The following is a 24,784-nucleotide window of genomic DNA, read 5'->3' as shown; positions in this document are numbered from 1 at the left end:
TCAAGATCCTGTTGTCCAGCCAAAGCATAAATACGGTGCTAGGGACCACTAGAACTGGGAGCTCCTCCTCTACCTCTATCGCGACTAACTGGTGTCTGAAAGCCTTTCCCCGGAAGGCGTATAGATGATGAAGACCCGGCTGCCGACCCTGAAGGTTGGATCCTACCCTTACCACCAATCGAAAGGCGGTCACGCATGATATGGCCTGGTCGGCCGCATGCATTGCAAACATCTAAGCCTAATCGACACTGGCCCCAATGTGACTTCCCGTATTGGGAACATCGTGGCATGGGTGGCCTTGCCTGACCCGAGTCGCCTCTGTAATGAGAACCTGAAGCTCTAAAACTCCGAATTAGCCCGGAGTAAGTAAATCTATCAAATCTTTGACCCATAAACCGTGGAGGCGTACTAGTCATAGAATGTCCTAAATGCCAAGAAAACTGCTATCTTTGCCCTTCTCTAAACTCACCAATCGGATCAGAAGATCTAGCCCTCTTGTGATAACCTCTGTCAAACTCACGCTCACCTATTTGCGATTGTTGGCTTTCCTCCAAATTCTGGGCATGGGCTTGAATGCGAGAAATATCCATATTGTCCTGAAGGGATGCAGTCAAGCACTTATCCATCAAATGTGGCCCTAAGACACTCACAAATCAGTGCACTCGATCACCCATATCCGCTACCATGGCCGGAGCATACCTAGCCAAAGAATTGAAGCAGAGACTATACTCTAAGGCACTCATACTTCCTTGCCTAAGATTCAAAAACTTGTCGACTCTAGCCTGCCGAACTTCTGGGGGCAAGTAATGTCGTAAGAAAGCATCAACAAATTTTTGCCATACCGGGGAATGTGTATTGACTCCCCTAGAAGACAACCAAACTGTGTACCGATGAACCGCAATATCCCGCAATCTATATGATGCTAACTCCACCGATTCAATGTCGGAAGCATGCATTAACCAAAGTGTCCTCAACATTCCATCAATAAAGTTTTGAGGGTCCTCATCCGGCTTTAACCCGAAGAACTCCGGAGGGTTCAAGCTAATAAAATCATAGGCTCTTGCACTAACCGCCCTATCACCATGACCCAGTGCCGCTGGGCCTGGGCGGCAACCAATTGAGTCAACAATTGAATGGCCTCTTTCATCTCTTGGCCCGAAACCTCTAGTGGAGGAGCTGGGGCTGAGGCTCCCTCACGCTCCTCAGAAATAGGCAATGAGTGAGACGACTGAGATTGAACCTCATTCTGGGACTCACCTTCCTCTATAACCGTTGGCGGTACTCTTTCACCCCGCTTTTCTACCACCGTCTTTCCCTTTTGGGCTGCCGTAGCTTTCCTCTTTACAGGCATTTCTAACATACATAACACACGATTAAAGGAAAAAAAATCCTTATATCATGGATCTATCGCACGATCTTATGAAGAAAGAAGGTCATTTATTCCTAAAATGTCTGCAACCTCTAGTTTATAAGTGTGGAGTGCAGCATGATATGGCGTGATTTTACGCCACAATCGACACTTTTTGACTATAAGTTTTACTTGTTTTTAAGCAAGCCTAGATGATTTTACGTGGTTTTTAGTGTTTTTCAGGTAAAGGAACAGATTCGGCACATTCACAGTTGAAGTCCAGAACCAGGTCGTAAATTGAAGTTTACGGTCCGTATTCTACAATACGGGCCGTATTTCATGGTCGTATTAAAGGATCTCAGCAACAGAGAGTCAAGCTGCAAAGATGGTGGTTTACGAGCTGAGTTTACGGACCGTATTGCAGTTTACGGTCCGTATTCCATCACGTATTTAACCATTCAAGCACCTGCCAGAAAGGCTGAGTTTTGGCAAAGTGAAAGACGAGCATGCAGTTTACGGACCGTAAACCACTTTACGGTCTGTATTTCAAAAGAGGCAGCTGAAGGACGATTGGGCCGTAAAGTGACTTTACTGTCTGTAAACCAGTTTACGGACCGTATTTCAACATGACGGGACTGAAGTGCAAAATCTGTAACTTATGTATTTTCAAAACCTATAAATAGTCATTGTAGGATTTTTAACATACATCAGTTATCATATTTTTGTCCCTTGACTTAGAACATTAAATTCTCACTAGTTTTTGAAGATTCAAACATCAATTCAAGTATTACCAATTCCTTTTTTCATTCAAAAGTAAGCAATGATGAATTTCACTTTGAAATAGGCAGAGATGGTAACTGTTTTTCTTAAAAAGTGGTACCCCCCTAGCAAGAAGGCTGAGATTCGCGACAAGATATATGAATTCAAGCAGCGGCCGGGGGAACAACTATATGAAGCCTTGGAGAGGTTCAAGGAGTATTTGCAGAAAAGCCCAAATCATGGTTTTCCGGAAAATATATTGATGGAGAAGTTCTACCGAGGGTTAGATCCAGTGTCACAGTCAGTAGCTAACAATGCAGCTGACGGGTGTTTTATGAACAAGACCTTTTGACGAGTGACCACCATACTTGACAAGCTGACGACTCATAATCAGGCTTGGCACTCAAACAATGCTGATGTGGTACCGTATGGTAGTGCTATGATCCAGAATATAGTGAAGGAGAATCAAGATACCCAACAGACATTGGCTGAACTTGCTACAAATATTTCTTTGCTGACAAAGAAGTTTGATGAATCTCAAATCAAGAAGGTAAATGTTTGTGAGGATGATGCAGTTTTGCCTAAAAGGATGTACTATGCTCAAGATGGTCCGTTCCTTGATGGGCCACCTATGCAGGTTGAAGATGTTAACTATGTTAATAACCCTCAAGGAGGTTATCAACGACAGAATTATCAAGGTGGCTATCAGAATCAGAATCAATGGAGACCTCAGCAAGGTCAAGGTGCTTACAACAACTCTGGGAACTACAACAATAACTATGGTGGTGCGAACCAAGGGAGCTACAACAACAGCAACAATTTTGGGAACAAGAGTTCCAATCCTTATATACCACCGAAAGGGCAATCATCTGAGCAAGGTAGTTTGAAAGTTGAGGCAATGCTGGAGAAGATTCTGGCAAATCAATCGAAGTCTGAGAGGACTTTATCTGGGCTGACAGAAACAGAGGGTTCTCATACAGCGGCTATTCAGAAGCTTGAGTCGCAGATGAGAGATATTTCTAAGAGCAGCACCCTCCTAAAAAGGGAGGACTTCCAAGTGACACCATCCCAAATCCGAAGAATGGGGGAGGCGGTTTGAACAATGTCTTTGCCATTACTACTAGAAGTGGTAAAACAATACAGGGAGCTGCTGAGAGGGTGATTGGTCTTGAGCCGATTGATGAGGAGAATGGGGTGCAGTCTGAAGCACCCATTATTACTGATGAGAGTCCTACTGACAAGAAGGTTGCTGATGTTCCAGAGATGATTAGTGAAGCTGATGACACAAGCAAGCAGGCTGTAAAAGGGGCTCTCCGCCCTTTGACACAGCTTTTCAAATCCAAACCTCCCTTCCCTCAGAGGTTGGTGAAGAAGCAGGCAGATGCTAAGTTTGAGAAATTTTATGATCAGCTGAATTAGTTATCTCTAAATTTTCCCTTCTTGGAAGCTGTCAAGGAAATACCGGGTTTTGCGAAGTATTTGAAGGAATTGCTGACCAAGAAGAAGACGGTGCAGCATGACATCGTGAGTTTGACTCATACTGTGAGTTCCATCATTTCAACTACAATTGTGCAGAAAAAAGGAGATCCTGGGGCGTTCACCATTCCTTGTTCTATTGGGCACCATGACTTTGCTCGTGCTTTGTGTGATAATGGGGCGAGCATAAACTTGATGCCCCTTGCTATATATAAACAATCAGGTTTGGGGATGCCAAGGCCGACTACGATGAGATTACAAATGGCCGACAGGTCTATCAAAAGACCTGTTAGGGTAGTTGATGATGTTATTGTGCGGGTTGGTGATTTTATGTTACCCGCTGATTTTGTTATTCTTGACTGTGCTGTTGATCGGGATATTCCTATCATTCTGGGGAGACCTTTCCTGGCTACAGGGAGGTCTCTGATGGATTCGGAGAAGAATGAAATAAAATTCCGAGTCAACAATGAAGAAGTGACCTTTCAGGATAGCAAGGGGATAAAGTTACCAAGTGCTTACGAGAGTATTTCGGTAATTGATTCATTCGATGTTGTTGATGAAGCAGTGGAGTTCAAGATGGAAAAAGAGAGTTTGGGTGAGGCCTTGGCTGGTATTTTGATAAATTTCGATGCAGAAGACATGGAAGGTTATGAGGAGACAGTAAATTCACTTGTTGGGTTGGGCTCATACACATACCACCCAAAGAAGCTGAGTCTTGATCTGGAAAATAGAACAACTCCTCCAGCAAAGCCTTCGATTATTGAACCACCCAAGTTGGAGCTTAAGCAGCTCTCATCACATCTGAAATATGAGTTCCTTGGTCCCGACAATACATTACCGGTGATTGTTTCAGCCTTATTGACTGATGAGCAGATTGTGCAGCTTTTGGAGGTACTGAGGGAGTATAGGCGTGCTATTGGTTGGACCATAGCAGATATTCGAGGTATCCCATCTGGGATCTGTGAGCACAAAATTCAGTTGGAGGAGGGCAGCAAACCAAGTGTAGAGCATCAGAGGCGACTAAGAGAATATGCAAGAAGTCGTCAAGAAAGAGATCATCAAATGGCTAGATGCAGACGTGGTTTTCCCGATTGCTGATAGTAAATGGGTGAGCCCGGTCCAATGTGTTCCTAAGAAGGGCGGCATCACTGTTGTGCCAAATGCAAAGAATGAGTTGATCCCTACCAGAACTGTCACCGGATGGAGAGTTTGCATGGATTATCGCAAGCTCAATACAGCCACTTGCAAGGACCATTTTACTATGCCCTTCATTGATCAGATGCTTGACAGGTTAGCAGGGCGTTCTTACTATTGTTTTCGTGATGGCTATTCGGGCTACAACCAGATCAACATCGCTTTGGAGGATCAAGAGAAGACCACCTTTACTTGTCCTTATGGGACATTTGCATTCAGCCGGATGCCGTTTGGGTTGTGTAATGCACCAGCCACGTTTCAGAGGTGCATGATGTCAATCTTCTCTGACATGGTAGAGGACTTCTTAGAGGTATTCATGGATGATTTTTCTGTGGTGGGTGATTCATTTGAAGACTGTCTTGGCCATCTGGGTCAAGTGCTGAAAAGGTGTGAAGAGACCAATCTGGTGCTAAATTGGGAGAAATGCCATTTTATGGTGAAGGAAGGAATCGTCCTCGGTCACAAAATCTCTGAAAAGGGAATCGAGGTCGATCAAGCAAAAATTGATGTGATCTCCAAACTTCCTCCACCTATCTCAGTCAAAGGTGTCCGAAGTTTCTTGGGGCATGCTGGGTTTTATAGGCGCTTCATCAAAGATTTCTCCAAAGTTGCCAATCCTTTGTGCAAGCTTCTTGAAAAAGAGGCTAAATTTGTGTTTGATGAGAAGTGCCAGAAGGCATTTGAGGAATTAAAGGAGCGTCTCACTACTGCCCCTATCATTGTTGCTCCTGACTGGTCCCTACCATTTGAACTGATGTGTGATGCTAGTGGCTTGGCAATAGGTGCTGTGCTTGGGCAGAGGCACAATAAAATTATGCACCCAATCTATTATGCTAGCAGGACGCTGAATGCTGCACAGATGAACTACACAGTGACAGAGCAAGAGCTGCTTGCCATTGTGTTTGCTTTCAAAAAATTTCGGGCCTACTTGTTGGGGTCCAAAGTAGTGGTTTATACTGATCATGCAGCCTTGAGATACCTCATGGCAAAGAAGGAAGAAAAGCCACGACTGATCAGATGGGTATTACTGCTGCAGGAGTTTGATTTCGAGGTAAAAGACCGAAAGGGTACGGAAAACCAGGTGGCTGACCATCTCTCTCGGCTTGTAGAAGCTGGGAGACCTCCTGATGAGCTTGATATCGATGATGCATTTCCAGATGAAAGGGTATTGGCTGTGTCGATGGAAGTAGCACCGTGGTATGCTGATATTGCCAATTATTTAGTGACAGGTATACTTCCCGATGATATCAAAACTTACCAAAAGAAGGAATTCTTACGGGATGCTCGGCAGTACTATTGGGACGAGCCTTATTTGTTCCGAACATGCGCTGATAACATCATTCGGCGTTGTGTCCCGGAAAGTGAAGTGATGGCAATTCTGAAGGCATGCCATGACTCTCCTGTTGGGGGTCATCATAGTGGAAACCGGACTGCAGCCAAAGTACTTGAGTGCGGCTATTACTGGCCAACTATTTTTCATGATGCAAATCTTTTGGTGCGGTCCTGTGATCAATGTCAAAGGCAAGGGAATATCGGAAGAAGGCAAGAGATGCCCATGAATTTTGTTATGGAGGTGGAAGTGTTCGATGTTTAGGGGATTGACTTTATGGGACCCTTTGTGAGTTCTGGTGGCATGAAATACATCTTGGTAGCTGTGGACTATGTGTCAAAATGGGTAGAAGCAGTGGCTTTACCCAATAATGAGGCCAAGAGTGTTATGGGGTTCCTCAAGAAGAACATATTTACTCGTTTTGGTACTCCGAGAGAGATAATCAGCGATGGTGGTTCCCACTTTTGCAATAAAGCGTTCGCGGGACTGATGGAGAAATATAGTGTAAAGCATAGGGTGGCAACGCCTTATCACCCTCAGACAAGTGGACAAGTTGAAGTGTCAAATAGGGAGATCAAAAGTATTTTAGCAAAGACAGTGAATGCCAACAGGACTGATTGGTCCCGCAAGCTCGATGATGCCCTATGGGCATACCGGACTGCTTTCAAGACTCCAATTGGGACTTCACCTTTCAAGCTTGTATTCGGGAAAGCTTGTCACTTGCCGGTTGAACTTGAACACAAAGCTATGTGGGCGCTGAAGAAACTGAATATGGACTGGGAGGAAGCAACCAAGCTGCGGCTGTTTCAACTAAATGAGATGGATGAATTTCGGTACCAGGCATATGAGAGTGCAGCCCTTTATAAAGAAAGGATGAAGCAATACCATGACAAGAAGATTCTGAAGCGAGAGTTCTACAAGGGTGACTCTGTATTGCTATTTAACTCTCGGCTGAAGTTGCTACCGGGTAAGCTTAAATCTAGGTGGTCTGGTCCGTTTGAGGTGGTAGGTGCTTCACCCCATGGCGCGGTTGAGTTGAAGTCCGGAGATGGTACTCGGACGTTCAAGGTGAATGGGCAGAGATTGAAGCACTATCATGGAATGATTTCAGAGGATAGGATTGTTGATCGCTACAGGTTGAAACACCTCGGAACGAATGATGATCTGGTGTACCAAATTAAGGAGTGAGTGGTCACCACCGTCGTGCCGCGACGTTAAACCAAGCGCTTCTTGGGAGGCAACCCAAGTGTAATGTTTATTTTTCCTGGTTATTTTTCGTACATATAAGGTAATGGTTGTTTTGGTGCAGGAATATATCGCAGAGAGTCTGCTGAAAAGCAGGTAAGTTCAGTTGTAGGACACTGTTTCGCAACATTGCAAAATACGCCTGAAGTTTACGGACCGTATTTTACAATACGGCCCGTAAATCAGGGCGTATTTAACAATGTCACCAAACAGTGAGCACTGTAATGAAGATGCTAGTTTACGACCATGGAGGACGGACCGTATTTCACAATACGATTCGTAAACCTGATCGTAAACTAACATGTAGCATTGCAGTGTTCTGCCCTCATCAACCACTCTAAATACGGGTCGTAAACTAGTTTACGGACCGTATTTAGACATATAAAAAAAAAAAAAAAGCAAAGCAGCGGTTTTTAATATCACGCAAATTAAACCAAGGGCAGATACCAACACACCAATATATCACCTTCCCTCCATTATTCCTCCTCACTTTCACGTCTTCCTCCATTTTCACGTTTTCCTCTTCAATTTCCGTTCACCTCCACTACTTCCTACATTAAACCCATCATCTTCCCTATTCCTAACCACAATAAATACTCAAACCCCATCCACCAACTTACCCATCTCACAAAAAATTCGTATCCCCTTCTGCCCTAGGTTTAAAATTGTTGGAAATTCAAGTGTGTTCTCGAAAAATTTGTTGCCTGTGATCAGTGGTTCCTCATCAACAAGGTATGATTGATTTTCCCCACTCTTCTTTGACATCTGTGAACTTGAACTTGGTGGTAAGTGTTTGATTGGGCTGGGTCTGTGAAAATAAGTGCTCATACCTTGGTTAATGATCTTGTGGGGGATAAATATGTTTAATTCTTTCAAATTCTGGTGGATCATGATTAATTAAACCCAAATGGGTTGGAGGGCATTCCATACTTCAAAATTTCAAAATTTAAAGTTTTGGTATGCCCACCAATGGCTTGCCTCTGCGAGAATTTTGAAAATTGGTAGAAAATGGGTGAAGTCTGAGTAACCTAAGCTCCGAACACAATGTGAAACCACAATGTGCAATGGAATTGTGAAGTCAAAATATGTGTCTGTCTGTGGTGCGAATCACGACTGCACATGACGGACCGTATTGCACTTTACGGATCGTATTTAAGCATGATAGTAGACAGAATGACATCCAAAAGGAATCCCAGTTTACGATCTCACTTTACGGACCGTAAACCAGTTTACGGTCCGTGTTTAAGATTTCACCAAGGGACAGATTGTTCAGAAGATGACTGCTCAATTGACGATCGCAGTTTACGGATCGTAAACCAGTTTACGGTCCGTCTTTTGTGTTTACGACCACTGACAGAACGTGTATTCTGTGCACAGTCATATATTCTTATCTTTAGTTGCTTGTTCCATGGTAACTAATATGTGGTGTCTTTTGCAGGAATGGGTCAGAAAAGAAAGGCAACGAGAGCGGGGGGCCACAGCACGGGAAAGAAAAAAAGAGCGCGCTCGGATTCAAGGTTGATAGATGAACCTTCCACTTCGGAAGGGGAACAATCAGGATCCGAGTGTGCCGAGGTTATACCACCACCAAAAGCCCAGGGGGCCCCCACCCAAGACACAATGGCAACCACATCCACCTTGCTCTCACCTATGACTCCATCAAAGTCTGCGTCGGAAGCCTCCCAGTCTGAAGAGGGGGATTCTGACGCGGAAGCATCAAGCAGGGGGGCGACCACCCAGACTCCACCAGAGAGTGACTCAGCAGGGCCTAGTGAGGGCAGTGATCCGGTTGATAGCACACCGCCTAAGGGGCGTAAGCTGGTCGTTAGGACCAAACAATTGGATGAAGAAAAATTATGGTTCTCGGTAAAGGGGTCAAAGGAGTTCTATGACCAAGGGATGGCCGGGTCTGAGACTGGTGGGCAGCCGTCGAGGAAAATATTTGAAGAACGACGACTAATTTTCGATGGTATTTCAGCTCACCTACAGTTGGATGATACCATCAAAGGCTACAAATTAGATGCATTCACTCATGAGCCAGGAGAGTATGCTCCGCACATTGTGCGGGAGTTCTATGCATCCTATGGGGCCGTCTTGAAGTCGATGAAAAAGCCGAGTCTTGCTTGGCATCAGATCCCAATGTTGGAAAATGTGACGGTCAGGAACACCCTGGTCAATATTTCCTCCACAGCCATAAATAGGGTCCTGTTCGGTGATGATTTTGTGGCTCCTACTGATCTGAGCCTGTTCCTGGACAAACGAGACAGGAAGGACAAGAAATTTGTCCGGGAATGGACCGCGGCAATTATAACATCGGAGCCCCATGAGCAAAAATGGACCACTGATGGGAAAGTAAAAATCACTAAAACCTGTCTGTCCACAGAGGCTAAATTTTGGTGGACCTTGCTGCGGTACAAGATCACCCCAACACAGGCTGATAATACCCTTTCTACGAATCAGGCAATCACTATTGCATCTTTCATGTCACGGTACCCGATGGATATTGGGGAACTGATAGCAGAAGAGCTGCATGTCCGGGCACATAAGCCCAACCAGAACATGGTGTTTCCGTGCCTGATCACGGCGTTGTGTCGACGGGCAAGGATAACTCCACTTCCAGATTGGGACGGTACCATTACAGCTGAACATGTAGGGGATTGGAGGAAAAACAAGGCGGTAAGCAAAAAGGACCGGGAGGCAGATCAGTCCGGTGATGACGACGACACTCAGCTAGAGTTGAGTCCGAGCCGTGCTTATGGGACTGATCCGGTAGGGTCTGAGTTTGGTGCTTCTACTACCGGGCCCGAGGATGCCACGACAGGTGTTCCGGATGCCATCCATACACATGATGCTGCAGCCACATTAGGTATTTCTGAGGCAAGACCTCCACCACCACCTCAGGCCACGCAGGGTCCTCCTTCGGGGTCCGCCACTGCTGCTGCGACAGCTGAGCCTGCTGATCCAGAGCTGGGGTTGCTGCACTTCAGTCCGGCTAACTATAGTCAGATTGCAATCAAGGCGATACGGACCGAAAGGCAAGTTGCTAGAATCTTGCAACAATTCAGGCCAAAGGTGGTGCGAGTAGTGCAGCAGCTGGTTAATGAGGCAACCACAAAGATCCGTGCAGATTTCGAAAAAAACACGAGGTGTATCAGGCTAGACTTGACAGCTTTGAGACGAGATTGTTGGCTCGAGAGCAGACCACACCCGGTGGGGAGTCTAGTTCTTTGCGGAGTGAGTTGGAGAAGCTGAAAAAGGAGCTTGAAACACTCAGGGGGCATGGGATGATAGCAACACAAGCACCAACACCACGTTCCATTATGCCTACTACGTTTAAGGTGCTGGATTTTCTTGATTCGGAGGAGGAGACGGAGGAGGCCGAACCCTCTGTCCGAAATACTGGAAAAAGGGTCCTTGACTCATCTGAGGACCCGGAGGAGTTGGCTGGGAGATTAAAGAGGACTGAAAAGAAGGACCTGCAGCAGGCGATCTTTCAGTCACTAGCCGAGCCGCAGCGCCAACCAGGAGAGTCCTCCAGTCACCTGCCGGATGCGGCGGGCCAGTCGTGAGGTGCTCACAGCCCCAAGGTACCATTTCTTTTCCCTCGTTCTTATAGTTGACGCACTGGGACAGTGCTTGATCCTTCAGTTGGGGGTGGGACTAATTTGCTATTAGAGTAGTGTAAATATGTGTTTAGGAACCCCCTCGGCTTTTCTTTGCCAGAGTTCTTTTCCTGAGGGGTTTTATTTTGTTGAAACTGGCATGTTTAGGATGTTTCTTAGGTTGAATAGAATAATTTTGACTTATTCGGTGTTACTTGGGAACCGCTGACATGTGTTGTGGTTTGTTGAAAATTTTGACCCCTCAGAAACATTGAAAAATGCATACTTGGAACAGTTAGTGTTTGACATGATTGATTCTTTATATGACATTGGGATTATTGGAGTGTTGTGTGTGATGAATGACTACTTAGGAGGTCACAAGTGTAAATATGATTGTCCTTATGCCGATGTGTGTGTGAGTTGTTAGTCTAATTCTGTTTACGCATGTATAATCTAGAACTTGCCTGGTTAGTCTTGTTTGAAATACGAAAGTTAGTTTGGTTGTGAAATGATCTTAGACTTTCTTTGTGTAAAGTCATTGTGCCTAAATAAGCCTCTCCAAAAGCTGAAAATATCACTAGTGTCCCTTTTTGAGCCTTTTTGACCTTTTTCTTGGTTAGCCGAATGAAACCTCACCCATTGTGGAATTTACCCATCTTCGCACCCATTCCCTCCTTGATGCTACTAGATAGACGAGGCCAAGCGCCTAAGTTGGGGGTGAATCAAGTGTGAAGTAGATGTTGAGAACAAAGGTTGGGGGTGGTGGAATTTGCTAATAGAGAGTCGATGTGGTAGAAAAAAAAAACAAAAAAAAAATCATCAGAAAATGGACACACAAAAAGAATTGCTAGTGGGATAGGAATAAAACCACATCGAGGTCGAGACCGTAAAAGAAAAAAAAGGGGTTGGAAAGATAAGAGGCGAATCAAGGTAAAGAGATGTAGTAGTGTCAAGGAGGGTGAGTCACTAATACCCAAAAAAGTATCCTACCCATCCCTAAGCCTACATTACAAGCCGGAACAAGTCCTAATGTGATCACAACCGAACGAACCTAGGATGAGAACATAGAAAATAAGGGCAAGCCTATGGTATTTGCATGTGTAGATATGAACTCTTTGTGAGTGTTGAGTGTTTTCTCTTCTCTTTCATCTTCGTCCCATTTTTGTTGTATATATGTGTGTTGGGACATTCTTTGGTCTATGTGAGGGCATAAGGATGAGAATTGAACAAAATAGAGTGACTGCCGAAAGTAGCGTCTTTGAGCACAAAAGCATGTTCGATAATGTGATGTCATGTATTGAAGCTTCATGGTCAGTCATAACGTTCTTAAAGTGTGTATATTGCTTTACAATAGACAGTTGGGGTGAACAGTTGAAAGAAAACAGGCATGCTAGAAGTTCCAAGTCAAAACCGATGTAGACATTGTTATTCTATGATATCTAAGTGTGAGATTGAGTCGTTGTGTGGTATGGCCTGCTTGAGGACAAGCAAATACTTTAAGTTGGGGGTGTTGATATGGCATGATTTTACGCCACAATCGACGCTTTTTGACTATACGTTTTACTTGTTTTTAAGCAAACCTAGGTGATTTTACGTGGTTTTTAGTGTTTTTCAGGTAAAGGAACATATTCGGCACATTCACAGTTGAAGTCCAGAACCAGGTCGTAAATTGAAGTTTACGGTCCGTATTCTACAATACGGGCCGTATTCCATGGTCGTATTAAAGGATCTCAGCAACAGAGAGTCAAGCTGCAAAGATGGTGGTTTACGAGCTGAGTTTACAGACCGTATTGCAGTTTACGGTCCGTATTCCATCACGTATTTAACCATTCAAGCACCTGGCAGAAAGGCTGAGTTTTGGCAAAGTGAAAGACGAGCATGCAGTTTACGGACCGTACCACTTTACGGTTCGTATTTCAAAAGAGGCAGCTGAAGGACGACTGGGCCGTAAAGTGACTTTACGGTCCGTAAACTGGTTTACGGACCGTATTTCAACATGACGGGACTGAAGTGCAAAATCTGTAACTTATGTATTTCCAAAACCTATAAATAGTCATTGTAGGGTTTTTAATAGACATCAGTTATCATATTTTTGTCTCTTGACTTAGAACATTAAATTCTCTCTAGTTTTTGAAGATTCAAACATCAATTCAAGTATTACCAATTCCTTTTTTCATTCAAAAGTAAGCAATCATGTATTCTTCAAATTTCTTATTTCTTGTTCTTTGTCATGAGTAGCTAAATTCCCTTACTAGGGTTGTGAACCCAGTGATGGGTGTTTTGTGATTGGGTTTGTGATTGATATACAAATAATGGATTACTAGGGTTTAGTTATTCTTCATTCTTCATTCATAATTAATGGTTGCAAACATTGATTAAAGCCATAAACCCTAATTTATTTGGGAAAATAATTAGGGTTGGTAAGAATAATTAACAAGAACTCAAAGCTTTAAACTTTGTTTAATAAATTCACTTAGGAATAAGAAGAATTCACTTGGCATAATTAATCGTTCTTCATTATCACTTTCTTATATTTGGGAAAATCATAGAAAGATATAATCTTTATTTATTGGGAAATAATAGAGATTCACATAGAGATTAAGTGCATCCATATAATGATCCATTGCAAGTATATCAAGACCAATACCCATGATCACACACTCTATCTAACGGGGACACAACCTTAGTATCTTTTACCCTAAATTACCACCAAAACAATAGCCTAGCAATTAGTTTTAGAACAACCAAATTTTACCAAAATCATCGGATTAAGACATTAGACCTAGAACTTAGCATCTACGAGTTTAGTAACCTTTTCACACCCTATTCCCTGTGGGATTCGACCCCAACCTCGTTGGGTTACTATATTTGACAACGTCCGCATTATACCATTTATAGGTGTAATTTGAGCGTATCACAGCACACCCATAAATAAGACTCTACTAGACACGGCTCGTAGACACACCCTAGGACGGAACTGCTCTGATACCACTTTTGTCACGACACAACTGCAGGGCCATGACGAGCACTCGGAGCTAAACCATCCGGGCACCTCTTGTCGTACATTCACATTCATATCTAGGTGAGCCACATAGCTTATCAACAAACTCTATGCCTCAATAATACCATTTCCAATGGCTAAAACACTTTTTATATCAATATCAACAACTACCCCCATATACATATACACAAGCAGACGAGGCTAACAAAATAATATACCCAAATATATGAGCCGACAAGGCTAAAGACATCTACTATACATGACTGTCTACGAGCCTATAAGAAAAGTATGAAACATCATCATAAGGACGGGACAGGGCTCCGCCATGCCCATATATATACACAAAAGAATAGTACCAACAGCTGCTGCTCCGGATCAAATGGAGCTCCTCTAAGCAATCACTGGATGTGCAGCCTAAGGATCAAGTCTATCTCCCTGTTCACCTGCGGGCATGACGCAGCGTCCACAAACAAAAGGACGTCAGTACGGATAATGTACTGAGTATGTAAGGCATAATTAATAACATAATAGAAACATGAGCGATGACATAAGAAAGAAGAGTCATGGGATGATAGAGCCATTTATACCTTTAGCGACGTTCATCATATTTACTTACCCTTTTTCTAATGGGAACCTTCCATTTCATCCATTTATACATATAGTAGTATCATACCCGACCATAGAGGTTCGGTGTCTCACATACCTGGCCATGACAAGGCTCGGTGTTATACATACCTGGCCCTACCAAGGCTCAGTGTCATCCGTACTCAACTGCAGTGGTATGCGCACGATAGATATCATACCCGGTCATATAAGCTCGGTGTTCTTAGTAGTCATACTTTAATATATAAATATATATCCATAGGAGTACATACATGTCCTCAACACAATCATCATCACCATCATTTTCATTATATCCTTTCTTAGAGGATAAACTATCGTAGGATGTGACCAATGGTATCGTGAGAATATCAAGATCATAGGAATGAAATCATCATGGAAGATACTATGGATTTCACATGAAGGTATACATCAATGGGATCATGCCTTAAGAAAGAAGGGTTAGCCTTACATACCTTTATGTCTTCTTAACTACTTAACGTTCACGTCCAAAGCCCGAGAAATCTACATTTAAAAGGGTTCATACCAAGGTTAGGCTTCAAAGACACCCTTAAGTTCAAATGAGTATAATTCGTAAGCTAGCGAAAATTGGGCAGCATTTCCCTTATTTCATCTACCTCTACCAAATTCAAAAACAACTCCCAATCAACAATGACATTATCAACAATACCACATTCAAGGGATTTCATTCAAGTTAAGCATCACCCAATCCTAAAACTCTTTTTCATAATCATTCATAACAATGGCTACAACACAACACCATATATGCTTACATACAATATTTCCTCAACATCATCTATAACATCGACAACAAGATTATACTCCTAACATGCCATGAATTACAATTCAAGTTAACCTATAGCTCATAATATCTCCAAGTTCGTACTTGAACTCTATTTCCACTTTTCTTCCTTTACCCACATGGCATAACAATCAAATAACCTTAACCATATGTAAAAGATGTGAAATCTTACCTTAATCACTTAAGAACAAGTCTTGGATCAACTTACTCCACTAAAGTGAAGTCTCCAACATCAACACCATAAGAAATCTTGAGTTCCACAAACCCTAGCAAGCTTCCTAGCACTTGAACCTCTTACTTCTTTTAGATTTTCTTGGATTTTGGCTTGAATTAGTTTATAGACTTAGAGAGAGGGTTTTGGAGAGCTCAAGGATCTGTTTTAGGGAAAAAATGATTCCAAATGATATGAAATGAAATATATAAAACATAACTTAAAATCCCGTCGGACAATCCTGAGCCCACTTTGACGGACCGTCAAAATTCCTACGGTCCGTCAAACTGCCCAGCTAAACATGGCTCACTGTGACTGTTTTATGCTGGGAAAATACAATTTCAGGGGCCGCAGAAATTTCTGCGGTCCGTCAAAATGTTCTGCCCGAGAAGTCTGTCTTAAAACACCCATAACTTTTTACTCCGAAGTCACATTGACGAACGGTATGTTGCGTTGGAAACTACACTCAATGAACTTCAATTTGGAAAAAAGAAACACACCAAAACTCCTAATATTCTAGGAGATGTGCCCCTCTCAAGTTGGACGAAAATCCTGCCCAAAATTTTGCCAAGTTTTCCCAAAGTTCCGATAAACTTAATTTCCTTAATTCGCTTGTCCTCAAATCCTTCCATAGCTTATTTCATGAGCTTAAACCCCCATAACCATAATATAGGAACATATAATCTCATATATCCTAGAAGATAACTCCAGTTTCCACGCTAGTTTCCACAATTAGGACAACTAACACCTAACGAATCTCAACGGGCGAAACTACGAGGTGTAACAGATTCACTCCAACCCCTTGGTCTGGTTCTAGTCATGTTTGGTTGGCTTATCTGATTTCTATGTGCCTCTTGGTTGTCTATTGGGATTGATTCCATTTCTGGATCTATAGGCACATCCTCTTTTGGATTGATGTGTTGTCTAACCCTTTCTACCTCTTTCTTATGATTTTCCTTTTTCTTTTCTAACACACGACATTCCAATCAGAGCATGACCTAACTTCTTACAACATTTACAATACTTAGGAATGTTTTCATATTCAATTTTTTTAGCATATCCTTTCGGTGGTTGATTTTCATTCTCAGTACCAATCTAAACACTATGAATCAATGGTTTCATTAAATCAATTTCTACCCGAATTTTGGCCACTTGTCTATTCATAGTTTTAGTAGCCAGATCAGTTTTAATAGGAGTACCTACTACAGCAGCTATTTGTTTTGTATAATGCCATGTGTGTATATGAAAAGGAAAACCTGGTAGTAACACCCATACTAGCACAATCAGTATGTCCTCCTCAGGCTTGAAATTAGGAGTCCATTTTTGCAGCCAAATTTGAAATCCTTCAATTTCAATGACTCTCTTATATAGAATCACATTGAAGTCTGCTTCATTGTTGAAGGTCAGAAAAATGTTAAAGTTATCAAAAACCCCAATTTTAACAGTGCCTTTCATTGCGATTTTCTCATTGAATTTCAACTTAATCGTATCAATTTGCGGTCTTGATTTCAAGTATCTTCCAACAATTGTCCATCTGAAAGGATTTGTCATTACTCCATGGTAATGTTGATGTTTGAATATCAATGCCGGCATTCCGTTGTGTATAGTTCTTCTTGCCATGATTTGATTTGGTTCATTTCGATTTGGTAGGTTTGGAGGTTCCATAAAGTGATAGCATTGGAACTGCCTACTATGGGCTCCGGGATGAGAGGTTGTTTTTGGGGTAGTGGGGATTGTGGGTCACCTGCCGGTGACCCCATCGAGTTAGCGACAGAGGAAATTAGATGGCAACAACTAATTTTGTTATAACGGCTATATAATTTCTAGAGAGAAGGAGGACCTTCTCTTTCAAAAATAAGAAAAATCGTAAATTCTGGCAAATAGTCACTTTCGGACCACTTATTAGCATTCAATTATTGAGCCCTTGATTTAAAACTACTCAATGTTTAGTCGCTTCTTAACGCGAAGATAAAATTAAAATAAAGATTCTCCTAGTTAATATAAGGAAAAGCTTCGGTACATTCAGAAGCAAATTTAGGATCAGGAAAAGCTTCGGTACATTCAGAAGCAAATTTAGGATCTCTAGAGCATGGGTTCACCACTCAAATATATATATATATATATATATTAAGTGAAAATTGATCCCTAGACCTCTAAGTAAATTACTCAACATTCAATCAAGTGCATCGTTTAGCCTTCTTTTAGCATGTGTTCCTGCAGTTAATATTATACCAATTTTTTAAAATATATATATAAAATAGCTAGTTTTACGGAGAGACTATGTGTTCACGTGACCCAAAATTAGTACATAAAATCGTCCCTGGGTACAGTGCGCAAGAGTTTGAAATTTTTTGAGTTTGATTTGTGCAGTTAATTTGAATTGTCTCCTTCTCCAACACAAAGATAGTGTCGTGAAGTTTTCTTGGAGTTCCACTTGCAACATTTTGACAGGAAATTTTTTTATGGAGTTCAACTCAGCACTATTTCGAACTCAAGAAATTCTTATGGGTGGCACCTATGATGCCATAGTTCTGAATATGCAAAAGAAAATTATAATGGAGTGATTTCAAGGATCATAATTGAGAAAATAATGGATAATTTTCCCCGTAAGGCCATAGTAATAGCGCGTGCTAGCGTTTTTTGGCGTGTAATTTAAATAGCTATTTTCATGGAGTTCAAATTTCACATGGGCAATTCCATAGCAGTTATCCTGAAGTTTCATCCCGTAAATTTTGAAACTCCTCAATTATAAATGCTAAAAAGTGGCTATTTTTGAAATATATCCATAAGGCCTCACCATATTGCTTAAGCACAATCGTGTTATCATATGATGCTTCACTAATTATACTTGTACCTATGTATAACGTAATTTTTCTACCGTATATTTAACATAGCCTTCAGATTCATGTGCCTTACAGAACCAAAGGTACTCAAGCTTGTTGCATTTGTACCTAGTATGTGGTGAAACAAATAATGTGAAAAGTTTACCCCTTAATACTAGCTAATTAGGATAATTAATCAAACCATATTCTGTGATTGACTACTTTCGCTCCTCAAAAGTGAGCGAAGTACTTTGTAATATTAATTATAGGGAAACTTATGAAAATGTATCCTTTGGTCATCTAGTTTATCAAACAGCATACACTGTCGATGCACTTCAGCCGTATAGGTAGTGTATAAGTATGTATATTATATATATATATATATATATATATATATATATATATATATATATAGGTATGTATATATGTATGTTTAATATAAACTATACACTATTAATACATTGTGTATATATTTTATAGACTAGATGGTCGAATGGGACTTGACCGTAATTTTCTGGAAGATATCTCTACTGAAATGGAATGCGATTTCGTGAAAACTTTTTCCATCAAGCACATACATGGGTGTAGGTTGACAAGCCAAATTTATGGGGGCATTACTTAATTCAAACCATATGAAATCTTTGGGGAAAAAAACAAAAGAGTTAAATGCAACTAAAAGTTGCTTCAAGCTGTAGCTGAAACGATAAGGACGCCACATCCGCCAAGACAAGAAAGTGACAGTGACCTAATTTTATTCCATCGTCACCTTCTTCCTTTTTCCACTCCACATAGTATAATGTCTGCTTTGATCATTGCACTTTGGTTTTCCAATGACGTACTAATTTGTAATACCGTAAGTTTTTGGCCATTCGCACTCACTCAAACAAATGCAAATACAACACAGAGAAGAGCTATTCACAAAAATAGTAGTAACACGTAATAGTATGACCTCAACTTCATCTGAGAAAATTGCTTGAATTATCTTTTTTTTTTTTTCCTGTTTAAACGACCACCGGCGTATACATAATTTCTTATAAGCGGTATCAGTAAAATAAGCGAATAAATGAACAAATCAAAAATAAAATTCCAACATTTTTGGTAAAACACTCAAATATATTACTACAACACTTCTCAATATATATTTTCCTCATTAAACATGAAAAAAAGAATTATTCTTACACTTTATTTGAAATCAGGTTATTCTGTTTGGTGAAACAATCTAAACCAACAAGTTGTTTTTAAGCAACCTAATCAAAACGACACTGCAAAACTTATTTCTCAAACATATTAATTAGAACTAAATCTTCTGAAAGTTACTATACTTTCTTATTTGATTTTGTAACACTTTTTTCATTTTAGTCTGATCCGTAAAGATTAATATCTTTTAGTATTTGAAAACTATTTAGTCTAAAAGTTCACATATTAAATATAGTGGCATGACTTGTTGGGATCTTATTTACTAAATATAACACTTGTTTGTTGTTAGTACATAATAAGATGAAGGGAGATATGGAACTCTTAGCATCTCATTTACTTGCGTCGATCGGTAGTAAGAATAATTTTGATACTTTGCATATACTAATTGATTTATGTGTTAAATGTCTTCTTTTAACATATTAGTTAGCCAAGAGATATTGGCTGCATATTGCCTTACTCCAAGCAGTAGTCATAACTTATATGGATGTCTTAATCAATAAACATATACTATATCATCAAAATGATATCTTCCTAAGATACTCTTCTAGAGGAACCAAGTCAAATCATCTACCTCAGCTGTCACACTACTCTAAAAAAGTTCATAAACGTTTTTTCTAACTTCAACTTCAATTTTTTTTCCCTTCAATTTCAACTTATATATCTTCAAAATACCTATTATAACTATCCAAATACATTTTCAACTTCACAATAAAAAATAAAAATAAAAATCAAACTTCAGCATTGGATATTGTTCCTATATACTGGTAGATCTTATAATCGGAAAAGAATATTTAGAGTGAGAAAAAAACTCTTAAAGTGTGATATGGATGCACCATTGGTCAATTTAGTTCTCATCCACTTTGCCACTTGCTTCTTTATTGGATTTTTGTACTTACTCGGACAATAGAAATTGCAAAATGAAGCATATTGTTGAGTATTCTTATGGAAAAAAAAAAATAAGATATTGATAGCGATAGGCTATCAATATTCTCAGTAAAGATCTAAAGAAGAAAAGGAGAATCCAACTGTTGAGGAGCAATCATCCGCGGTGACCCGGAGCCGCTTTCGCCCAATACTTGGGAATCTAACCCAACCATACACAATGGTAACAATCTCTCCAAACTCCACCTTACCCAACCCAAAACTACCCACTACGCAATCAATTTTTTTTTTTTTTGTAATAAATCTACTAGAGTTTAAGAAATATTCAGTGTAAAAAAAAATTACTATATTATTAGGTCATTTTTATCTGTTCTAGCAAGTATTATATTTTAGACTCTAAATTTTATAATCCAATTTATTCGGATTCATATTGCGTAATAAAACTAATAGAGGAAAAGCGATACCTTTAAAAAATCTACTGTTATTTTTCATGGTTTGAATACTTAAACTCTGATTAAAATACATAATTCTTATTTATCCTCCCATATTCTTTGAAGGTTTAATAAGAATAGGAGTTTACTTATACATATATACCAACATTATAAAATACTCCTATATTTAGCCTATCAAATTTTTTAAAAGGAGAGATAAGGATAATCATCTATAATAAGTGAAATTTACTATTTAAAAAATGGCAAATCACCTACTGAAATAGGCAAAGGTGCGACCTGATAAGTTAAACTCTAAAAAATTTATACTGAACTCTAGTTAACTGCATACTTAAGTGACATAAGAAAATTGGTGGATAACTCTTCTTTATGAGCCCGTTTGGATTGGCTTATAAGTTGGCTTATAAGCTGTTTTCAGCTTTTTTGAGTGTTTGGCTGGCCAGCTTAAAGTCATTTTATGCTTAAAATAAGCTCAAAAAAATAATTGGACCCATTTGAATTAGTTTATCTAAAGCAGCTTATAAGCTGAAAACAGCTTATAAGCCAAAAAAAATAAGTTGGACTACCCCAACTTATTTTTTTCAGCTTATAAGCTGCAAACAGCTTTAAGCTGTAAGCCAATCCAAACGGGCTCTATATGTACGCCTTTCGTTCTCCTTTCATGCCTGTACTCCTCCTCTTCTCTCTCCTCTTTCTTGCTAATTTTCTGCGTTGCGACCAAATTAGAACATTTTGATATAATTTGTCTCCTCTTTCTAATAAGTAAATCTCCATGCCCTAGTGAGGCATCGGTATAGAAGCTGTCCCATTTTCTTCTTTTTTATCATGAGTTGTAATGGTTGTCGAGTGCTTCGAAAAGGATGCAGTGAGAACTGTATTCTTAGACCCTGTTTGCAATGGATTGAAACTCCTGAAGCTCAGGGCCATGCTACCATTTTTGTTGCCAAGTTCTTCGGCCGTGCCGGCCTCATGTCCTTTATTTCCGCTGTCCCAGAAAACCAACGGCCTGGTATGTGGTAAATTTTCTTGGATTTAACTCATACTCGGTCATGTGACACTTTTTGCTTCGAGATTCGTAAACTTTGATCAGCATTTAAAAAAAAATATATTATCATCGTATTGAGATGGGAAGACATTCATTTACTTTTTGTATAGTTTTTGAATATTTAAATTTTGATTTTAAAATATTGAGTTGATTCAATAGAATTTAGCTTTAAAAATTAGGTAAATTAATTCTCGAAAAATGAATTGTGACACCTAAATTAGAACAGACTAAATAAATTTCTTGTGTCATAACAAATTGTCAGCCTTATTTTTGGTTTATTAGTTTCACTCATTATGTACCTATAATTAATTACCTGTTAGGTGTAAAATTACGTTTACTCAAGTTCTTTTCGTTTTATTCATTCGATTCCTCTTTTATTTTTTGTTTCTGAATTGAGAAATTGGATCTATTTGACAGGTCTATTTCAGTCCTTATTATACGAAGCTGTAGGAAGGACAGTTAACCCAGTGAACGGAGTTGTGGGACTATTATGGACAGGCAATTGGCGCGTATGTCAAGCGGCGGTAGAAACTGTTCTCCGTGGCGGCGCATTGCAGCCAATCCCGGAGTTTCTCGGAAAGACAACACCAATGGATGAGACATCTGAATGCATAGATCCTTGTCAATACACGCGATCGTCCAAGATGCAAAAACGGTGTCATTCGGCAGATCTTGATTTCAGTTTATTAACACGAGGTTTTCAGAGTCAAATGGTGTATGATCCTCCATCGAGGAACTCAGAGGAATCTATTGTAACGACTATGTGTTGTGCAGATCAACAAGGAAAAGAACCCACACTACTGAGCTTGTTCACTTAGGTTTTTATTAACCTTATTTTTTTTTATTTTTCCTTTCTTTTTCTTGGTTAAATCTTTCTTTTCTTCCCCAGAAATAGATTCTGGTGAGTTTTTTGTACATCACTGGCGCAGGATTCCCCTTTCTTTCTTATGAATAGTAATACAGAAACAAGAGGGGGGGGGGGGGGGGGGGGGAATGGAAAGTTTCCCAGTGTTTCCTTCTTCTCTTTTGTTGTTCTTTGTATGTTTTGCTTTCTTTTGGTGTTGCATAACCAGTCTAATGAATGTTGGACATGAATATAGAAGGATATGATGAATGTTGGACATGAATAGAAGGATATGTTTGCTCTCTTTTACTTCTCAATACTTTGAATAATTGAATATTTACTTGCTTCTTGAAGTAATGCAATTCGATCAGTGAGTTTCAAATATCATCTGGTTAAATTATGACAAAATGCAACCTATTGTCTTTACGATTTTAGCTATATAACCCAATGTTATGTTCTGCTGCCGGTATTTTAGAGAGATCTAATAGAATTACTATTCGATATGTACAATAACATATTCAGTTGTGGAGTGTACGCAGATCTTATTCTTATCTTTCTCAGGTTGAGAGGTGGTTGTTTCTCACAGACTCTCAACTCAAGAAAAGCTTTTTCAAAACAAATTTTGGAACTAGTCGAAAACGAAGAAGGGGACGGTGCTAATATAAAGTCAAGATGCCTTATCTATAAGTTTTAAGGTTTACTAAGTCCTAGGTAAGATATAAAAATGTTGGATATAATGACATTTAGTCGATCACCATTACATTACCAAAAGCTTGGGATTAATTAATTCATTGTCCACAAAGAATCTTAATCTAGTTTTATCTTTGAAAAACGGCCAGAAGCTAGTGTTCAAGTTGTTAAGCTGAAACTACCAACCATGTTTACAATTTAATTAGTTAAGAGCAAGCTAACAACGCAAAAATTCTAGTTTGAATAAATATGAGGAATTGCGTGGCGACACAGTTGTGGCATTGGAGGAATCAATATATAGTTATCCAAAACATTTAGATAAAGAAAAAAGAAACGCGGTTTTGATTTCACAAGTGCTTATACTTTCTTCAGTACCTAGCTACAAAAAGAATCTTAATATTTACCTCACCTTTTCCTTTCATAGCAAACATAGGGTACAAGCCTGATTAAAATTAAGTAGAGCCCAACAATTAAGTTATCGAGATGGATATTGTAATCTTTTGGTCACTGTTCTTGTCTTGACTTTAAAGTACTACTACTATTTAGTATAGTAATAAACAAGTAATGAAACTGTAAATGAAGGGACCGGGGTTTAATGTTTGGCTTCGTCCAGGATATATAATAGGATAATTATGGATATAGATGGCTTTTGGAGGGCATAAAGAGGTGTACGAGTAGTCAATTACTACGTTTTTATGTGTGTTTTTCTACTAAAGAAGGATGATCTTCAAGCATTTATATGGGTATAAAATAATGTAATTAATGATAAGAATCTTGTGCCACAACATTCTAACGGGGACAACTTCCTATGATAACCTTGTTCTCCTTGTTTATTTCACATTACACTTTTTTCTTTTCAATCTGCTTCGAAGAATAATATATTTTTATATTTAAAAAATTTCTAATTTTAAATATTTTATTTTGTTTTTAATGATTGGAAAACTGAAGTTGAGGTTCATGAACCTACATTATTTCTTTGTTAGAAAAGTTGCCTGCGTCTCGCCGCATTTGCAAATGGAGAATATGGCCCACCGAACCAGTTATTGCTTACGTTTCCACTTCGTGCTGCTCCTTGCATGTTAAAATATACTCAAAAAAATAAAAAATAAAAAATAAGTCTAACGCATACAAAGGCATGAAACGAATCTAATCTCTCAATTAATAAATCATGAAATACTTCTCTATGGATTGCAGCATGTCTCGACGGCCAGGATAATAATGTGTAATTGTAAGGAAGGGTGATTTGGTGGCGCAGGAAATATATAC

At 39.8% G+C, this 24,784-nt stretch overlaps 1 protein-coding gene and 1 non-coding gene across 2 annotated transcripts; one reads left to right on the top strand and one right to left on the bottom strand.

Moving 5' to 3' along the window:
• Window positions 1–2,247: 2,247 nt before the first annotated feature.
• LOC132625331 (small nucleolar RNA R71) lies at window positions 2,248–2,353 on the bottom strand. The gene has a single exon (XR_009576768.1). It is a non-coding gene; the product is annotated as a small nucleolar RNA R71 (small nucleolar RNA).
• A 19,220-nt stretch (window positions 2,354–21,573) lies between these two features.
• On the top strand, window positions 21,574–23,132 carry LOC132621814 (LOB domain-containing protein 38-like). The gene is made up of 2 exons (XM_060336257.1): window positions 21,574–21,948; window positions 22,402–23,132. Exons 1-2 carry the CDS (start codon window positions 21,765–21,767, stop codon window positions 22,800–22,802), a joined length of 585 nt encoding a protein of 194 aa, XP_060192240.1. The 5' UTR covers window positions 21,574–21,764; the 3' UTR covers window positions 22,803–23,132.
• The last annotated feature ends 1,652 nt before the right edge of the window (window positions 23,133–24,784 follow it).

This window comes from Lycium barbarum, chromosome 12 (assembly GCF_019175385.1).
Source record: "Lycium barbarum isolate Lr01 chromosome 12, ASM1917538v2, whole genome shotgun sequence".
In the NCBI taxonomy this organism is placed as follows: Eukaryota; Viridiplantae; Streptophyta; class Magnoliopsida; order Solanales; family Solanaceae; genus Lycium; species Lycium barbarum.
Note: the sequence above shows the minus strand (reverse complement) of the source record. Positions and strands in the feature narration are given on the sequence as shown.

What these genes read in the sequence shown, in the direction of transcription:
- LOC132621814 (XM_060336257.1), top strand. Translation starts at nt 21,765, where the DNA reads ATGAGTTGTAATGGTTGTCGAGTGCTTCGAAAAGGATGCAGTGAGAAC. An exon ending in CCCAGAAAACCAACGGCCTG is followed by an intron (nt 21,949 to 22,401) that starts GTATGTGGTAAA and finishes TCTATTTGACAG; the next exon opens with GTCTATTTCAGTCCTTATTA.